Raw genomic sequence first — 19397 nt, forward strand, 5'->3', positions numbered from 1 at the left:
ACCCTCAGGCTCAGCTTTCATGTGGAGGTGTCGCAGGGCGTACCAGTCGGACGTGAAGTTTCACCCGCTGCTCGGGTGCAAGTTTATCTTTAGTCTTAAAGATCATCTCTTTCACAAAAGCTCAAGTGTGTTCCTTCAACTTTTAGATGATTCCAACTGGATTTTCTGCTGGTTTTACAAAGAGGTGACTTTAAGGTGCGTTTGCGTGGCAGTGAGACAAAGGAAGCCTTCTTCACGTGGTTTGTTGGTGATGTGCAGTAATCAGTTTGGGTCTGCAGCCTCTGTAATATCCCCAGTTTATCTCCTATGCCATCACAGATAGTCAAATGGGAGATATCTGAAGGCTGAACAGTGCACCGGCATCTTGACATTCTTATAAGCAGTATTCAGGATGTTTTCAGCTGTGATCAGAGAGTGAAGTTCCACACTGGGTGACTGTAACCATGACGCATGTGAGCTGCCATGACACGGCCTTTTCTCCCCCCGTAGCTGCAGAGATGCACACGTCTATTATTGAAATGTTTCCTCCACACTGCGCCTCCTTTGCTTTGCGAGTGTTGGGTAGCTGAAGCCTACAGGGGCTGAAACAGCAGCCACCTGTTATTTCTCACTCCGTTGGAACCGTTTGTGCCCCCCCCCCCGATGTACTCGCGCTTCGTGATCCAATCAAACGGCCTAATTTACGTCGGGTGGCTCTGAAACCACTTGTGATAGAAAACCACGTTTCAGGGGGCCAATCGGTGAATGGTTTGTGGCTCTGTCTCCTTTTTGGCCTTAATCAGTTTGTCACAACATGTGTCAATGTTTTACTAAATGGACCTGGACTTCTTTGTATCCCTTGGATACCAAACAAACTCATCAGATCTTCTCGTAGCTTGTGTCCAAAGTCAAGTTGAATGCATACAGAGCTGAAAGATTTATCCTGTTTAATTCATAATAATGTGTCCAAAGGAATAAAGAAGCAGTTTGGCAGATATGCTCAGCATTGGCAGAATAATGTCGACATGGAGTTGGAGTTAAAACAACTCATTATTTGTGGAACAGACAGAACCTTTCCCCTCTGTTCTGACCTGGAGCAGAAAGTGACCTAAAATGGATAATCCACCTTGTGGCTCGGCATCATTTTTAAACTCTGTGGTTTTTGTATGGAATGAATAAAGAAGAACTGTCTATTGCAGAGCAGAACTAATTGCCCCCTTGTCTCCACGCTAAGCTAACAGGCTAATTGATCCATCATCATGTCCGATAGGGATGGGATCTAATTGATGTGTATTTACTGACTTCAACGTGAATCTTTTTCCTGATAGGTCCTCCTGTTAAACACCTCTCTCTTCCTGTCCCCCCCCCTCCAGAGGAGTGACCGTGTCCTTGCCCGGCGCGCTGGGAGAGGACCATGGCCCTGAGTGACGCCTGTGGGGACCCCCCGGCCCTCAGCAATGCCCCCTCCAACATCAGCACACTGGCCGGCGGCGGCGGCCAGGACCCGCTCGCAGCCCCCCCGGCAGCCGACGGCGCGGCATCTAAAGCTCCCCCCCAGAGGGTGCACGTCGTCCAGAGGGTGAACAGGCCGAGCCCAAACCGCGCTGTGGTTAAACAGAACGGCTCCCTGAGGACCCTTTCCCCGTCGCCCTCCCCCCCGCCGCCCACGGACCCCCACAGGGCGGCCATGCGCAATGGTTCCTCCTCCCCTGCTCTCCATCCCTCGCCTCCCTGCTGCCTGCAATGTCCCTTCCACCCGGCCCCGTGCTGCCCGTGCGGACAGCAGGAGTGCCCGCTGTCTCAGAACCCGCCTCCAGGCCCGGGGGCTGGCCCGGCCCCCCACGCGGGGTCCGCTCCGTCCTGCCAGTGCTGCCTCCCCGCCTGCACGTACTCTCACCCCCATCCTCCTCCCCCTGCCTCCCCGCTCGGCCTCCAGCACCAGCATCACCAGCGCTGGCAGGAGCACCTCCACAACCAGACTGCTGGAATCAGGTAGGGGGGCCGGGGGGGCTTTTCAGGATTAGACCTGGGGCATCGCTCCGTATGGGTCTACTAAACAGAGGGATTCATCATACGCATTCTGCTATGTTCGCTGATCTGTGTGTGTGTGTTTTTGTGGTATCTGATGCACAGGATCACACCTCAGCCGTGACCACATACGCGTGTGTCCACATGTGTGTGTCTACATATGTGTGGTCACATGCCTGATGGGACAGCCACCGGTTTGGCATTTTGTGGTCCAGAGAGTCGCGGTTTTTCCTGTAATTTCCTCACAACAAAAGCCCCCTGTGCAGCATTAGTAGTCTTGTTTTATTGAAGAATAGCTGCTAGGAAAGCTCAAGTAATTTGGTGATAAACATTTAATTTCCTATAAATTCTTCACAATAAAAGAGCCCTGTTATTTTCACTGCGCTCTCTTCCTCCCTGCAGTATTACTAATCTGGTTTTATTGAAGAATAGCACTGAACAACGCACTGGCAATTTTGTGATAAACACGTTTAGTTTCCTATAAATTCTTCACAATAAAAGCCCTGTTATTTTCGCTGCTTACTCTTTCCTCCCTATTAGAGTAATTGTTTTATTGGAGAATAGCCGCTACTAAAACTCCTAGGTGTGTGTGTGTGTGTGAGAGAGAGACCTAACCTTGACAAACTGTGGGGAGTGCGTCATATTTCAGTCCGTTCCAGTCCCAGAGAGTGTGTAGCTGTGTGTGGATGATTATATATTCACTGACCCCAAACATCTCCCCGGGTGGGGCAACAGAGGGCCTCTCACAGCCCCCGGGCCCCGTGCATAACAACATGCCACATCCATGCAGAGGGATCGTGTTGGGCCTGGAATGCAGTGGTTGGGGACCAGCATGCATACGGGCAGCGCTTTGGAGGATGTGTTACCTGCAGATTGCTCACATGGACGCTTGTCACGGTTTGGCAGACGGAAGCTTTTTCTAAGTCTCACCTAATGATTTCACTGAGGATTTTGTCCTTCAATCCGATGCTGGTTTGTACTTTTTCATCTGTCAATTGAATCAATATTTTTGGCTTTAGCTCCTATTAAAGCCTATAATGACAAGTCCACGGCCCAGAGACAGTTGTGCGTTACGTAGAGGAGCGCACGGCCAGCACGCAGCCGAATGTCAGCCTTCAAGCCTTTCTTCCTTTCCGCCAGCTGTCCGGATTTAGTGAGATGTTTCTTTTTCTTCCACCGCATTTGAAACGGGAGTCTTCAGAGCATCACCGTCTGTGTAACGGTGCATTTACCGCAAAGTCCCAATTTACTCGTTGAGGAAATCCAACTGGCGTGAGGCTGTGGGCGGAGCTCAGAGTGGAGGGTTTCCCATGTGGCCGTCTGCAGGCACTTCTCCTCCACGCTCTCCCCCCCCTTTTCTTTCTCTTACTTTATTAAGTCTGCCCTCCCTCCTTTCTCCTCCCGTTCCACACCCCAATGGGGAGCAGATGTGGACTGGGACATTTGCGTCTCCGATGTTGAAACCGCTCTCCTTATTTACCAAACAGGTCCCTCTTGTTCAGCGATGACAGGTTTGAATTACGGGGCCCGGGGGGCTCGCTCCAACACCCCCCCCCCCTCCCCTACACACACACACACTTCCCTGTACGCCAGCGTGTGTGTGTCAGATGGGGAGATTAGACTTTGGGAAACTGTATACCTGTCTCACATGTGTAGTTTGCCCCTGAACCCAGACATTAACAAAAAAACCTCCTTCACAGCTCGTCTCCCTTTTCTTTCCCGCCTCGTGTGCCTGCTGCAGCTCGCCGATGGTCACATGGGCGTCAACCACGCCGGATCCCTGAAAGCCTCCATGAGTAGACGATGGAGTCAGATATCGCTTTTATCTGCCTCGCAGGCGCGATTTTCCAGATTAGCTGCAGGATTACATCTGTGATCACAGCGCGCACGCACACACACACACTGATGAGTGGTAACCTTAGCTTAAAAGGGGGGCTTTTATACCTGTTTCACAAGAGGGGGCTTTTTATGCTCCTGTTCTCGGCTTCACCGAGCATTAATCCATTTACCAAGATTAGCTGGTACTTAGTTTCCTCATGTTTCTATTTTTGAGAGCGATGGAAAGCCCAGTGGGTCTAATCCACGCACGAGATGCAACAGACCTTCTGGAGCAGGCCAGGCACAACCTCAGTGATTCAGTGGGGGGGGGGGTTAATCGACAACAAATTTGGCATTTGGAAAAAAGAGCAACCACCCCCAACAAGTCGATAGCGAGACACAACTCATGAAGAAAATGACATCGTTGTTTCATTATTCCAGAGTCCCCACATCCTTCACATCATTGTCTGCCTGGCAGTTGGTCAGTAATGATCTTCCATTGATTGTCCACAAACAGGGGAGACCTTGGTGCCTATTGACACGTGATCCAGATGATGTGCTGCTGCCAGCCCCTCGATCACCGTCTGAACACGTCACAGACGTCGTGTGTGTCACAGGGAGGAGGTCTCACTGTGGGACCTCTGCACCACATGGATGCTCTAGGTTTTAATCATTCAGAGACGGCAAAGTGATCTCACTTTTAGGTGCCATTTCAATAAAGGAATATTTTCAATGAATAGGATGAGCTCAGAGAGATTAAGTTTGCTCTCACAGACTTGTCTTTGTTGTTGCTCTGAGGGTGCAGTCTAAGCGTGTGAGCCCTGGTGTCATAGCTCGGCCCATCGAGGCCACGGGGAGACCTCTGTAAGCAGGCCACAGACTAGGTGCAGCTCGGGGGCACCTGAGGTTCACACACACTCAACCATGCTGGGGTCACGGTGAGTATTTGACCCCCCCCCCCATTTTGCTAAATGTTCCTGCCCTCTTCACTGTTTATGACAACTACGAGTTTGGGTTAATTCCCGCTTTGTCAGTTAGCAAGAATTCCGCCCCCGCCATGACGGCGTTTTAGGAAAGGTTAGCTTTTATTATTTTGGGGAAGTTTGAGTCGTGTTGTGTTTGTAGGCGCCAGTTGGTTTGGTTGCTAAGAAGCTGTGTGAAAACATGGCAACTCCAAAGCGCAGCAGTCCATCTCGCATACTTGAGCAGCTGGAGAGGTCCAAACCATTCTTTGGCTTTCTGCATAGTGTCTTCAGCAGACATTCATTTCTCTGCTGTGTTTGCAGAAAGTTTGAATTCTCGTTACCTGGTGGGCCCTAATTCTTTGTTTCTGTTTTCTGTCAGTTATCTCGTCTCTTTCCACCTCCCCCTTGCTCTCTCTGTTCCTCTCTCTCTCTCTCTCTCTCTCTCTCTGTGTTCCTCTCTGTTTCTCTCTCTGTCTCTCTCGCTCTCTGTCTCTCTCTCTCTCTGTTTCTCTCTCTCTGTCTCTCTCACTCTCTGTCTCTCACTCTCTGTCTCTCTCTCTCTGTCTCTCTCACTCTCTGTCTCTCACTCTCTGTCTCTCTCTCTCTGTCTCTCTCTCTCTCTCTCTCTCCCTCTCTGCACAGACAGCTGCAAGCCTCAACCAGCCAGGCTTTGTCTGACAGGGATCCGTGTGCTCTGTGTTTCAGGGTGTCAGCTCGACAAGGCTTTGCACATTATAAATAATGTGTGTGTGTGTGTACTGCATACATAGAAACACAATTCAGTAGTTTACAATAATCGTTTTAGAAGTGTCATGCTTTTAATCAGGTGCAGAAATCTGCATGCAACATTTCTGATGCAAAAGAACTACATGGCACAGGATACTACAAGACGACTAAGTATAAACCAAAGTAGCCAAGCAGCAACCTACAAACGGCTCCTGGGGCTTGGGTGGAGACCGGCTGATGGATGGAGGAGAGTGATGACATCATGCACCTCAGATCCTCTCGGAAGTTAGCCCGGGATGGATGAGTGACTCAATGAATCAATACTACTGGTGGGTTTTTTAGGGACAGTGTGACTGAGATGTCATGCTCTTGTGATCCATGAAGATATCACGGCCATTGACTGACTTTGATCTGTTCAAAAAAAAGAAGCTGTGGTGGGAAGAAGCTCCCCGTCCATGAGATGACCAATCGATGGTTTCCTTAGTCGAGATTCCTCCAGTCGGTCAGAGTGTCTCTTTCATGCTGCCTGTCTGATGAGCACATTAAACACACAATGTAACCATGTTGCTTTTGGTTCAATCCACTCATCAGTAGTTTGATGGGCGTCGGTCTCCTGAGAAGCTCTGGTCCTGAGCTGGTTTGGGTCCGGAGCTGACAGGCTGGTTCTGTGGTATTTGTCCCGCACCTCCCACAGCGTGATTGCTCGGTTTCCTCCTTTCTTCCCTTTTCTCTTGAAGCCATCTTCATTTCTCTCGTACCCCCCAGGCCCCCCCCCCCCCCCCCCCCCCCCCCCTCACTCCCTGATCAGAGGCCCCACGCTGTGCCAGGGAGGCGGGTCACTTTGAGAGGGGACACCGGTTTTAATCCGTTACATTTTCAGGCAGCAGACATGCTGCAGGGAGCTCCAAAACGACGTTGTAAACTGAGCTGTACAGATGGAAGGAGCAGTGACCACGTAGAAAAATCAACAACAACAAGCCTTTAGTCCAAGTGGTCTCAGCAGACTAAAATAACCTGAGCAGCTCTGCCACAGGGACTGGATCAGTGAGCACATTCTCTATGTGCAAACCCTCAGTGTTTATAGGAATATATATTCATACTAATATTAGGAGATAATAATAGTAGTAGTTTCTGTCCGTAGTTGCTCTTGTAGATGCAATTCCTGTTTTGTTTTAATCAAACCTACAAAATAAATAACAATATAATTATATATTCTGAGCCTCATTACATTTGCAACAAACCTACATTTTGAATAACCAAGTAGGTTGATTATATTCTGTCTTTTAGTCCAAAGATGACTCATACATTTCCAAAACCACATATTCAAATAGTGATAAAGTTGAAAGATTGTGTTTTTAACACCATAAAACAATCCAACGGCTCAGTCCACACAAGGTGTCATGGGGTCGTTGACTAAACTAAATGTATTTCATTTAACAGCTGTATAATGAGGCAGACTGCATGTTTGCATTGGGTGCTGGTGTGATGATTATGTGGCTGGGTGGGTTTATTTAGTCACAACCCGGGCTCTTAATGAGAGAGAAGTTCATTTGCACCGAAACAAAGAAATGCTTAAGTCAGTAAAATCAGCAACGTATAAGTGTGTCGTCAGCCAAACCCAACAGAACCAAAACCAAAATGAGCACGGGCAGCAGTCAAGGACCACGGCACGCTGGAGCAGGGTTTTCAGGCCCCTCCCTGTTCTGGGACCAAAGTGACAAATGGACAAATACTGGTCGTGATTAGAGACACATTTGAATTTGCTTCATAACGTATTAAACAAGTCCATGTTTGCAATAACGCATGCTACAAACTAGGCTGTGTCTAATACGCTTGTGTCTCCTCAAAGGGGTCTGCAACATTTACTGACCCTCTCTGGGACATTATTGAAAGGGCCTCTTGTGACCTGGGACTCAGCAGTCAGTCATTGTTTGGAATGTTCCCAATGAAGAGTCACATTTTATTCATCAAAGCTGTACACACATATTCTCTCACCTCAGATGTCCGTGCATGCTCCATCATCGAGACTGCTGCTCCAATGGGGCATGGTCCCCTAAAATGATCTCTGTCCAAATAGCATCTAATACCAGAGTTGCCTTCTTTTTTTAGATGCCTTTGATCTCCTTCTAAGTAACGATTGATAAATGCCGTCAGACAGACAGGAGATGTCACACCAAAGAAATGAGTAAAGAAACTAGTAACAGGTAGAGGCATGGTGCAACAGTCGTGGACCGGTCCGAGTGAGCAGACCAGCCAGGGGTTAGGTCAGTACCTCCTGGCCCTGTGGTGCGTAAGCAGGAGCATGTGTGAGCTGCTTAGTTTTATACATTTGACGCTGGGTGCAAAGCGTTTGAATGAAGATTCATGCTTCCCCACAATGGGCCTTTGAATAATTCTGTCCTGTTCCCTCACAGCATCAGCTGTATCTAAATGGCCCTGAGGCGTTGACCTTTCTCTGTCGTGATGTTCAAAGTCCCCTGCTGATGAGAATGTCAGGCATTTTCATTGAATTGCTTTCTGTGGAGAGACAACTAGAATGAACCCTGCGCCTCTGCATCCGTCTGGTGTCTTTTAGTCGGTGGACTTCAAGGAACTGTGCTGCATTGGTTCTTCCTCTGCAGCTCCTCTAGGCCACACATGCCCACTCAAAGTTAGCATGCGTCACGTGTTGGGCAGGTTAAGAAGTTCTCTTTGCTGGCTTGCCCTCAGTTATAGACTACATTTCCATGTACGCAGCTCCCAGCTGTAAACCTAAAGGAAACACTGCCACACTAGTTTATGGCCCAGCCTCATTACGTTAGGGCCATTTGAGGAAGAATTCAACTCTTTTCTGTCCTGGCTCCTAAATGGTGGAAAACACACCTTCCAACTACACCTTGACTAAAAAACACAAAACAAATTGGCACTTAAACTGTACTTAAAGGGTAAATCGGCGTCAGCTAAAGGACATGTAATGTAAGGAATCTTGTGCTCCACACTTAAAGCCATGAAGATCAGGGAGGAGCAGCCGTAATGAAGACGTCACACCGGCTCTTGAAGCTTGTAGCTCTTGTAGTGGACACGAAAACACCTTCCCTCCATTCCAAGGCTTGGTAGCAAAGCAGCTGGAAAAGAACCGGGAGCAGCAGAACAAACCGACCAGCGGCCCCCGTGGAGATAGTGGTGGTGCACAGGCCACCTGACCCCAGTGTTGTGTCATGTTGCTGAGACGAGCAGCAGCCAGAAACAATCCTCCGTGGATGATCCTTTGTAACTCTCGTCCATACCTTCTGACATCCCACCACTCCAACGTCCTCCACTTCACCCCACTGTGTGGGCCTGGTGGAAACGTGATGCCCTGTGAATCCCACCGTGTTACTGCTGCTCACATTAATGCACCTCACCATATCTTGTTATTAACACCCAGCATTGGCCTCTAGACGCATTATCTTGAAATTACATTTCAAGATGTATTTGTCAAGTGAGGTAGGAGGTGTGTATTAGATTGACCACACAGAGCGTCCACCTAATGGACATGGCTGTCTGGTATGAATTGATTTATAGGTTTACAAGTAGTTTCCCCTGAAAGATTTTATGACTTGTTTATAGGAACCTTATTCATTTTGGCCTTTTGTTAGACAACCTACTTGTCACACGCCACTAAAAAGGCCTGATTTAGACTTTACTGTCTGCATATGAATAAAGGTCAACCTTAAAGTTCCTTAATGAATGTACCTTAATGAAGCTGTTTCCATGAACTACCACCCCCAGCCATATGAAGGTGGTCCTCCCGAGGCTGTGTTTAGGGATTGTTGACCTCCCTCTCAATACGCCGCTTAAGCCACGAGAGCCTTTCTATAAACATACACACACAAGCCCCTCTAGTGATGTCATTCCATTGGTCGCACTGATTTAAAACACCTCAACTTGGCAGAATTTCTTTTGTTAAAGAAAAGAATTGCGCGTCTGATGAGCTGTTTACCTGCTGCTTTAGTATCTGGAGGAAATCCCACACCCCCAGAAAGTTCACCCTGTTTCTCTTGTCTAGAGAAGCCCTCAAACACCACCTGCCTCCCCGTTTCTCCCCTGTCAGCGCGGCGCTGAGTGAGCGGCCGCAGGTCTGTGTTTGTCTTATTAATTAGCCCAGTGATCCCGAAACACTCTCCCTCAGGGGGATAGAATAACACGGAAGGTTATCCAGGGCCAGGGGAGAGAAGAGTGGGAACTCTGCTCTCTCAGTGCCGCTGTGTTCCTTTGTTTTAGTCAACAAATGTTCCTCAAGTTGCCACGTCTTGAATTGTTCGCCCTGCATTGCTTGGAAATGTGTCTGTATCTGCACGGTCCTGGGGCCAGATAGCCAGCTCAGGTATGCTGCACTGGAAACCCAAATCTAAAACAGACCTTCAGAAGACCGATAGATATGTCTGAAAGCACTCTGGTGAATCCATTCCAACTATTTCCAATAACTCCTCCCGTCTGTTTTTGGGCCATATCTGTGTCCTGAGGTCTGCAGACGGAGGCCATACATGGAAGCCAGGAGGCGAGAGCGCAGTGAGAAGAATAACATTGGCAATAAAGAATATTCCCCTGGCAGCGAGTTCAAAGTGGGGCGGGGGAAATGTGCTTTTCATTAGGCGTTTTTACCAGGTCAAAGGTCACTTAATGAAGGCAATGTCCCTCCAAGGAAGCAGTTATATTATTTTAGATTTCAGAGAGATGTCTCCTGTAATACAAGAAACCCAAACTGTTTACATCCGACCGTCATATTAATGTGTCCAGTGAAACGAAGGATTCCCCCCCCCCAAATCCTCATTACTCCAATGAATGTGAGCCTCCCGTCACCACTAATTAGAACATTCCGCAGGTTTTAATTCATGTGGGCCAGATCGTCCAAACCTCACGCAGGACCAATGTCCAGAGTGCCAGTGACCTGATTGGCTGCAGCACTCACTTCCGGTTCCACTGCGCCGCCTGGAGGCTTAAACTAAACCACTCCTCCTACAGGCAAGAGTGGTACATACAGGCTGTTACAGAGGATGGTTTGACCTGAGGAGAGTGAGGACGTCCCCTCCAACATGTCCTTGTACTTTGACCTGTCCGTTTACCACGTCAAGCTTCCTGAGGACGCCCCTCCGCTCCCTACAGTACGACCACAAGCCCTGATCGCTCGTGTGTCTGTGTGAGACCCTCCCCCAGTCTTTGTCACTCTGTGGCGTCCTCCTGTCTGTGGCAACTTTGTATCAGAAGGCCGAGTACTGTAAGCACTTCTGAGAGGCTCTTTAAACATTCAGTTTGAATGATGGAGGAAAGATGTCCCACTGTTGTTATCGTTTGTTTCAGAACTTCAAAATGTAAGCCTGACGTATCTCCCTCTTTTTGTTTTTCAGCCCTCCGAGGCCTTTTCGATTCCCCAAAAGGTGAGAGCTGCTTGGAGCATTTCTTTCCCTCTGTGTTGTGCCTCTCTCCTCCCCTTTCATTTCATCTGTGCCACCCATCCATCACGGCCCCCGCGCTGCCGCCATTCCTCAGCAGTGAGTCATACGTTATCGCTGGGAGTCCCGCGTCTCCCTGTTACCCTGCAGCTGGGATCTCCTGGCCCGCCGCATCGCTGCAGGAAGCCAATCCAGCAGGCTGTCTAACGGCAGGAAGCTCCACGGGCCAAATACCAATATGTCCCACAAGGGTCGGTTCGGCTACACTAGATGAATGGTTTGTCATCACCGTGTTCAGACTCCCTTCCTGTTTGCAGCTATGCCGAGCTGATAGCTGATTGGCCCGTGGTGGTGCTGGGGGTGTGCACGGTGCTCATCGTGGTGTGTGCCCTCGTAGGCATCCTGGTGCCCGACCTGCCCGACTTCTCTGACCCGCTGCTGGTGAGTACGGATACACACGGGGGTGAAAGGGATGCTACCTCTTTCTGATTTCAGCTCCAGTAAAATCCTATTCATTAATCTCACTCAGCTATTTTAAGTAGAAAGGGATGACAGGGCAGGATGTGTTGAGTGTGCAGCAGCCTTTACATGCCAACTCGTGGTGATGGAGAGGTTCCACTCTGGATTTCTTTGAATTCAAACGGAGGCAGCTAACTGCCACAGCTTCGCTCGTCCACTTCCTGTCTCCCCTCTCAACGCCCAGCTGCAGGCTCCTACTATCTTATTATTAATACGATCAGGCTCTTACTATTACAACGTGATTTCAGAGTGTCAGCATGTTGTTCTCAGCCACTGGCCTCCTTTATGTAAACGTGTTCTCTTTGTTCCCCAAAAGGGTTTTGAGCCTCGGGGAACAGCCATTGGCCAGCGACTGGTCACATGGAACAACATGGTGAAGAACACGGGCTACAAGGCCACGCTGGCCAACTACCCCTTCAAATATGCTGACGAGCAGGCCAAAAAGTACGTGTCCCACGACTGTAATTACTCTCATGCTTCTCCTTTCTATTTACTGAACCTAGTTTCATGATCCACCCCCACGCCCCCCCCCCTTCAACAATCACTGACTGGGGGGGTCAAAGCAGTGGAAGGATTCTGTCAAGTCTGAACCACTCCTGAAAGAAAAGGGGAGCACAATAGAAGATGTGTCCTCTGGTCAAGAGCCAGTCTGTCTCTCTCTCAGATGAAATTGTCCTGCTTCCATCAGTGGAAGCATCTTCTGCCGTGTTTCATTAGTCGTGAAGCAGATCACGGGAGATCATGTCTTCAGCTTCTCCCCTTAAGGATTCCCTCAGTGTTCACCAGGTTTTGCCTGTCTTCTCAATCCCGGTAAGACAACTAATCAGATCAGAGTCACGTCACAAAGATTGGCTGATGTCGGACTGGGGGGTCTGGGGGGGTCTGGTGGCAGGCAGCAGTTCACGTTTGCCCAGCTTTTATTTAACTTAAAAAAATGAAATCCTACATCCCATTAATGAAAACCCCAAATCGGCAGAAAACTGGATGAAAGTGAATGTATTTGTCTACATGTGAGGTTGAATTTAGATTTTAGTACCTTTTAAATCCCTTCTTTGACCTTTAGGCCGAGGTTGGTCTCTGTCTCTGATGAAGGACATTGACATAGCAGTAAGGTCATATACCCCCACGTTGCTCCGTCTGTGGCTCCCTTTGTCCTCCTCGTCTGTCCTCGGATGTAATTGTGTGGCCTCTGCTGCTGTCAGCACCCCCCCCCCCCCCCTCCCCCGCCTGTCAACCCGCTGATTACTCTGCCTTAGAGTTGGGTATCGTTTGGATTTGAACGATTCCGATTCCTGGTTTCGATTCCGGTTCCCAGCGATTCTCGATTCCGATTCTTTTAAGAGGCAGGTTCAAAAAAGTTTAAGTTTAAGATATTTTAAATGAGCTAGCTAACCAAGGGTCTTTCTGAAGGAAATAGTCTGACCTTCTCCATCAATGTTAATTCTATGAACTTTTTATTAACTTTACTATGAATTTCTAACAGGGCTCTTTTCAACTACAATATAAATATCAAACTATGAACTTGAATATTGTATAAACATTATAAATTATGAATATATTTTAACAGGGGTACACTTTCCTCCAGAGATCTTTATTTTTGAAACCTCACAGAAGCACATTTACACGTGAGTGTGTGACACTGCAGGTACTTAAAGGTTACCTTGCTCCCACTGATGGGCCCTAGGAGCCAGACGGGGCACATAGGGGGCCAACTCTCCCAACCTCTAATCAGGGACACTTTCGCTGACAGGGAGGGGGGGGGGGGGGTGCTAGCACAATCTTTTTCTTTGCAGCGCCAGCCTCACGGCTCATTTTAACAGATAGGACAGCTCCGCTCGGGCCACCCGACACCCCCACACACCCTGGTCTGATGCGTCACAACTTCACAACAACCGGGAGTTTTGGCCCATAATTCGGGATGTCCCGGGTAATACGGGACGGTTGGCAACCCTAGGCACACATTTACTTCCACTCCATGACCTCGGAGGTGCTTAATCATATTTACGTGCACCCTCTTATGCATGAAATAATTTTGCTTTTGAGTTTTCGGTTTGTTTTGAAAAGTGTAACCACACTTTGGACCGCCGACGCACGCCATCCATGTTCGATCGCTCTGAACACTTCCGGTGGACGCTTCTTCGTTGGTGTTCAGCGGTTTTTATTTCCGGTCGGCGCCGGCGGACTGAGAATCAAAACTAGGAATCGAAATTTAAACTTTTGAACTATTCCGGGTAAATCGCAAAGCTAGCCCCGATTTCAATCGATCCTCGATACTCGATACCCAAGCCTACTCTGCCTTCCTGCTCCCGGCCCCTAAAAACAAACCTCTGCAGGACCCGAACCCTCACTGAGCACTCCTGTAACCCCGCCCCGCTCAATCAGATCCACTATTAGGATTATTGAAATAATGACAACCATCAACACCCAGCTCTCACGCCCCGACAGGGGGGCATTGAACCCAGAAACACAAAGTGACATTGAAGCCAAAGGCACTGATAGTGAGTGTGGTGCCAGGGGGGGTCTTGATCAAAGGCATCATGTTCTCCTGATATCTCAATAATGCCCACAGCAAGTTTCTTCCTATTATGCACAACATGCTGCTCTAAAGTTACGAATTATCACCCAAGCTTGCGATAAGGCATTTTTTAAAAGCATGCAGATTGCTGCAGCAGGCGAGCGCTCGGCGTGACCACAACAAGACTCTGCTGCTCTCTGATTTATGTGTGAGTCTATGGTCTCAATCTCTGGTTTCAAGTCTCCTTCAATGCAGCATGGTGTTCATTTAGTGAATGATGGTCCGTTCAAATAGAGCAGAGTATGTTTTTTTAAGCTTACTGTGATTGACAGGTTGCAGCCGCTACCAGCGCCGCACACAATGTCACTCCTTCACAACCCAATGGTCATCTCAGATGGCGAACTTTAGGCTCCTGAGTAGAGCGAGCACTCATTAAAATATTGAGTCACTGCGACCACAAGAGGTTCTTGAGAAAGCAGCAATAAACGCAGTGTTTGCTGCAGCAGAATGCAGGACCAACCTTCCACATGACTGAAGCAAAAAATACATTCCATTTGTTTTCCTGTGTTTCCATTTTGGCAACATCTAAGTAATGTTTCCAAGGCTAACCATGTGTTTCTTCTTCTATGGTTGTATTAGTCACCATGCACCCAGGTGGCCTGAGGACCACAGTGATCGAGACAAACGACAAGCAGAGTGGGACTTCAGCAAAGAGTTCTTCTGCGATGTGCCAAGTAAGAATACACAAATGACACCAATTCAATTCAAACCAAGGAGCCGCAAAGCATCCTGGGAGAACTCAAATGACGCTCATCAGTGTCTGTGTGAGATCAACAATGCCTTAACGAGATACTTTAGGACCTAGGAGAAGACACCACCTTCGCAATGGTTTTCCCATGTGAGTAACAAAGGCCTTTTGCTCATGCAGGCGACCGTTACTCCAGACTGGTGTTCACGTCAGCCGAGGGGAAGAACCTGTGGAGCCTTCAGGCCATCAAATCGATGTGTAGCCTGGACAACTCGAGGGTGCGTATTGCAGCACGATCCTCCGTACGGCCCATGAAACAGGATGTCAATTTGTCCCTTGATTTGCCCTTGTTCCCAGGTCCGTTCCCACCGCGACTACTGGAGCCTGTGCCAGCGCACCAACGACGCCTCCTGCTGCCCCAGCTGGACGCTCGGCAACTACGTGGCCGTCCTCACCAACAGGTCGTCCTGCCAGAAGATCACAGAGCGCGACGTGACGCACACGCTCAAGATTCTGCGATCGTGCGCCAAGCACTACCACAACGGCACGCTGGGGCCCGACTGCTGGGACATGGCCCTGCGGCGCAAGGACCAGCTCAAGTGTGCCAGCGTGCCGCGCAAGTGCACCAAGTACAACGCCGTCTACCAGATCCTCCACTTCCTGGTGGACAAAGACTTCCTCAGTCCCAAGAGCCTGGAGCACCCCCCCTCCGTGCTCAAGCACAGCATGCTCTTCTCGCCCACAGAGAAAGGCGAGTCCATGATGAACATCTACTTGGACAATTTTGAGAAGTGGAACTCCTCGGACGGCATCACCACCGTCACGGGCATCGAGTTTGGCATCAAACACGACCTGTTCCAGGACTACCTGCTCACGGACACGGTGTACCCGGCCATCGCCATAGTGATCGTCCTGCTGGTCATGTGCGTGTACACGCGCTCCGTGTTCATCACTCTGATGACCATAATTGCCATCATCAGTTCGCTCATCGTGTCCTACTTTCTGTACCGACTGGTCTTCAACTTTGAGTTCTTCCCCTTCATGAACCTCACGGCGCTCATCATCCTGGTGGGCATCGGCGCCGACGACGCCTTCGTGCTCTGCGACGTGTGGAACTACACCAAGTTCGACAAGCCGCACGCGGAGCTGTCCGAGACGGTCGGCGTGACGCTGCAGCACGCCGCGCTCTCCATGTTCGTCACCAGCTTCACCACCTCCGCCGCCTTCTACGCCAACTACGTCAGCAACATCACCGCCATACGCTGCTTCGGCGTCTACGCCGGCACCGCCATTTTGGTGAACTACATCCTGATGGTGACCTGGCTGCCGGCTGTGGTGGTGCTACACGAGCGCTACCTGCCCAGCCTGTTCCCCTGCGCCAAGCCCCCGGAGCAGCAGCAGCAGCAGGGCTGCTGCACCCGGACCTTCTGGGCGGGGTTCTGTCAGAAGGCCAACGACTGCCTGTTCACCGTCTCCGAAGGCTCCCGCATCTTCTTCGAGAAAGTGCTGCCCTGCGTCGTCATCAAGCTGCGCTATCTCTGGCTCTTCTGGTTCCTCGCCATCACGGTGGGCGGGGCCTACGTGGTTTGCGTCAACCCGAAGATGAAGCTGCCGTCTCTGGAGCTGGCCGAGTTCCAGGTGTTCCGCTCCTCGCACCCGTTTGAGCGATACGACGCAGAGTACAAGAAGCTCTTCATGTTCGAGAGGGTTCACCACGGCGAGGACCTCCACATGCCAATCACCATCATCTGGGGCGTGTTGCCTGTGGACAACGGCGACCCCCTGAACCCAAAGAACAAGGGCAAGCTGATGCTCGACAGCAGCTTCAACATTGCCAGTCAGGCTTCTCAGCAGTGGATTCTCAACTTCTGCCAGAAGCTGAGGAATCAGAGCTTTGTGTTTCAGTCGGAGGAGCAGGACTTCACCAGCTGCTTCATCGAGACGTTCAAACAGGTCAGTACGATGGATTTAGGACTTCTGTCCTGAAGGGGTCACTGAATACAATGAACCTCAACCCCCTCTTTCTTTCCACAGTGGATGGAGAACCAGGACTGTGAAGAGGCCTCCGTGTACCCCTGCTGCAGCCAGTCCACCTTCCCCTACAGGCAGGAGGTGTTTGAGTTGTGCATCAAGAGGGCCATCATGGAGCTGGACCGGAGTACCAACTACCACCTGGACAGCAAGACCCCCGGGCCTCGATTCGACATCAACGACACCATTAGAGCCATAGTGTTGGAGTTCAAGAGCACCTACCTGTTCACCCTGGCCTATGAGAAGATGTACCACTTCTACCTGGAGGTAGTAGAAAGCTTTCATGCAGTGGCAGCATCGTTTCTGTCAATGCTTCGGTTCTGCTAACGTTAATAATGGCGTTTGTCACGCAGGTGGACGCCTGGATCGCCGAGGAGCTGCGGCACGCTCCGGCAGGCCTCAGCCACGGCTGGTTCATCAGCAACCTGGAGTTCTACGACCTCCAGGACAGCCTGTCGGACGGCACTCTGGTTGCCATGGCGCTGTCGGTGGCCGTGGCCTTCAGCGTGATGCTGCTGACCACCTGGAACGTCATCATCAGCCTGTACGCCATCCTGTCCATCGCCGGCACCATCTTTGTGACGGTGGGCTCCCTGGTGCTGCTGGGCTGGGAGCTCAACGTCTTGGAGTCTGTCACCATATCCGTCGCGGTCGGGCTCTCGGTGGACTTCGCCGTGCACTACGGCGTGGCCTACCGGCTCGCGCCTGAGCCCGATCGCGAGGGGAAGGTGATCTTCTCCCTCAGCCGCATGGGCTCTGCCATCGCCATGGCAGCGCTGACCACCTTTGTCGCCGGGGCCATGATGATGCCCTCGACCGTCCTGGCCTACACCCAGCTGGGCACGTTCATGATGCTGATCATGTGCATCAGCTGGGCCTTTGCCACCTTCTTCTTTCAGTGCATGTGCCGCTGCCTGGGACCCCAGGGCACCTGTGGCCAGATCCCCCTTCCCAAGAAGATGCAGTGTCAGGTGTTCTCCGAGGTCACATCCACATGCCCCTCCCCTCCAGGGAAAGGCTCCGCCCTCGGGAAGTACCAGCTGGGTAGCAGGGACGGCGAGGTGGAGCACTATGAGTTGGAGCCCCTGGCCTCGGCTCAGAGGCCTGATGGTTTCCCCGGTGAGGAGCAGGAGGAGGAGAGTCCTCGGTCCCACCCCCCCTACAAGCAGAGCACGCCTTCCAGGGTCCAGTGCTCTCAAAGGGCTAACTGCGCCTGTGGGGAGCCCCCTCCTGCTCAGCACCATCCTCAGCAGTGGACCCCCCACTGTGCTCCGCCTCCAAAGGACGCCCCTTCCTGCCGCCCCCCCCCACAGCTCTCAGGAACGACCCAGGGCACCCTGCTCCCTACGAACCTGGAGCCGGTCTACACACACACAGAGTGCCGGATGCACTATGTCCACTGCCTCCCCAGCCATTTCCACCACTGCTCACAGGGGAGAGCAGCGCCCCCCAGGCAAGGACCTGCCCACAGCTGCCATTTCAGGAAGTATTGCGTCCACAAGGCAACGCTGCAGGCTGCTTGCACAGACGTGGACCCGCCCCCCCACCAGCACGACCAGACACACGAGACGGGGGCCCCGAGCCTCAGCGACAGCCACCCGACTCTGTGCCCCTCCTCCCACTCGCCGATGGGAGGGGGCAGCGGCGCCGATAAGCACGCGTCCACTGACCCCCCCCCACAAACGGACGCCTGCTGTAGAATCGCTGGCAAACAGGAGAAGCTCAAAGGTTTGAAAAGCGTCAAAAAGTGCAAGAGGAGCTCCAGGAGCCGGCGGGCGGCCTGCCCCCCCCCCAAGAAGCTCTACTGCTTCAACAGGACGTTGAAAGTCAAGTGCAATTCAGCTTCAGAGTCCAGCGCGCCTCCTTCTGCCCCCACCAAGCGCTCCTCTGAGAGCTTATGTTGATGACAATGTGCCTCGAGGTGTCCATCCACGCCGCGTTCACAGCCGCGCTGGACGGGCTCGCATCCGTTTGCCCCCCCCCCCCCCCCCCCCCCCTCGCTGTGAGCGTCAGCAAAGCGCCACGTTTCTAAAAATGCTTTTTTGTTTCTGTAGGAGCCGAGTGTTTAATCCTGTCCTCACGCCTCAGATGTATGTGTGAATAAAGTGTATTTTATTTTATCACTTTTGGTCCCGTTGTCTCGCATTGTCCACACACACACACACTGACACTCTGTGTATCCTAGAGCTCATCCAATCATTGATTGTCTTCAGGTGCATCTGCTCCGAGGTCAGTGGCTGCATTTAAAGGGGGCGGAGCTTAATTAGCACCAGTAGATATAAATCTCAGGATTTCTAAGCAGGAAAGATGGAACTGTAATCATGTACATTACGAGGAAACAACTAAAATCCCAGAATCCATTGGTGCATCTGATCTGTCACTGAAATGAGTTACTTCTGATATTCTATCTGTTGGGCTCATTGAGCCTGAAACGGGGGGCCGTTTCCAGGCAGCCTTTAAATGAGATGGAAGCAACACGTTCATCAGAACCAAGCCAACATCTGTCAGACAGCTGACAGCATCCAGCTGTGAAAGGGACACGTTTCTCCGAGGAGCCCCCCCCCCTCCCTCCTGTGACCCCTCTGACCTCTGTGTCTCGCCTCTGCTACTGAGTCCCTCCCCACCACCTGTTTCCTTACAGCTTGGCTGGATGCCGA

General features: G+C 50.9%; 1 protein-coding gene across 5 annotated transcripts in view; it reads left to right on the forward strand.

Annotated features, from left to right (window-relative positions):
- disp1 (dispatched homolog 1 (Drosophila)) overlaps positions 1-18729 on the forward strand; it is a 52203-nt gene extending 33474 nt beyond the window's left edge. For all 5 annotated transcript variants that reach the window (XM_037449188.2, XM_037449187.2, XM_037449189.2 and 2 more), the window contains 9 exons: positions 1353-1971; positions 10883-10912; positions 11245-11368; positions 11763-11890; positions 14601-14695; positions 14890-14987; positions 15067-16662; positions 16744-17007; positions 17094-18729. In XM_037449188.2, the coding sequence (XP_037305085.2) occupies positions 1394-1971; positions 10883-10912; positions 11245-11368; positions 11763-11890; positions 14601-14695; positions 14890-14987; positions 15067-16662; positions 16744-17007; positions 17094-18644 (4464 nt within the window). In that variant the 5' untranslated portion in view covers positions 1353-1393 and the 3' untranslated portion in view covers positions 18645-18729. The remainder of the gene's footprint in view (positions 1-1352; positions 1972-10882; positions 10913-11244; positions 11369-11762; positions 11891-14600; positions 14696-14889; positions 14988-15066; positions 16663-16743; positions 17008-17093) is intronic.
- Positions 18730-19397: the final 668 nt, after the last annotated feature.

Source organism: Pungitius pungitius, chromosome 20, assembly GCF_949316345.1.
Source record: "Pungitius pungitius chromosome 20, fPunPun2.1, whole genome shotgun sequence".
Lineage (NCBI taxonomy): Eukaryota > Metazoa > Chordata > Actinopteri > Perciformes > Gasterosteidae > Pungitius > Pungitius pungitius.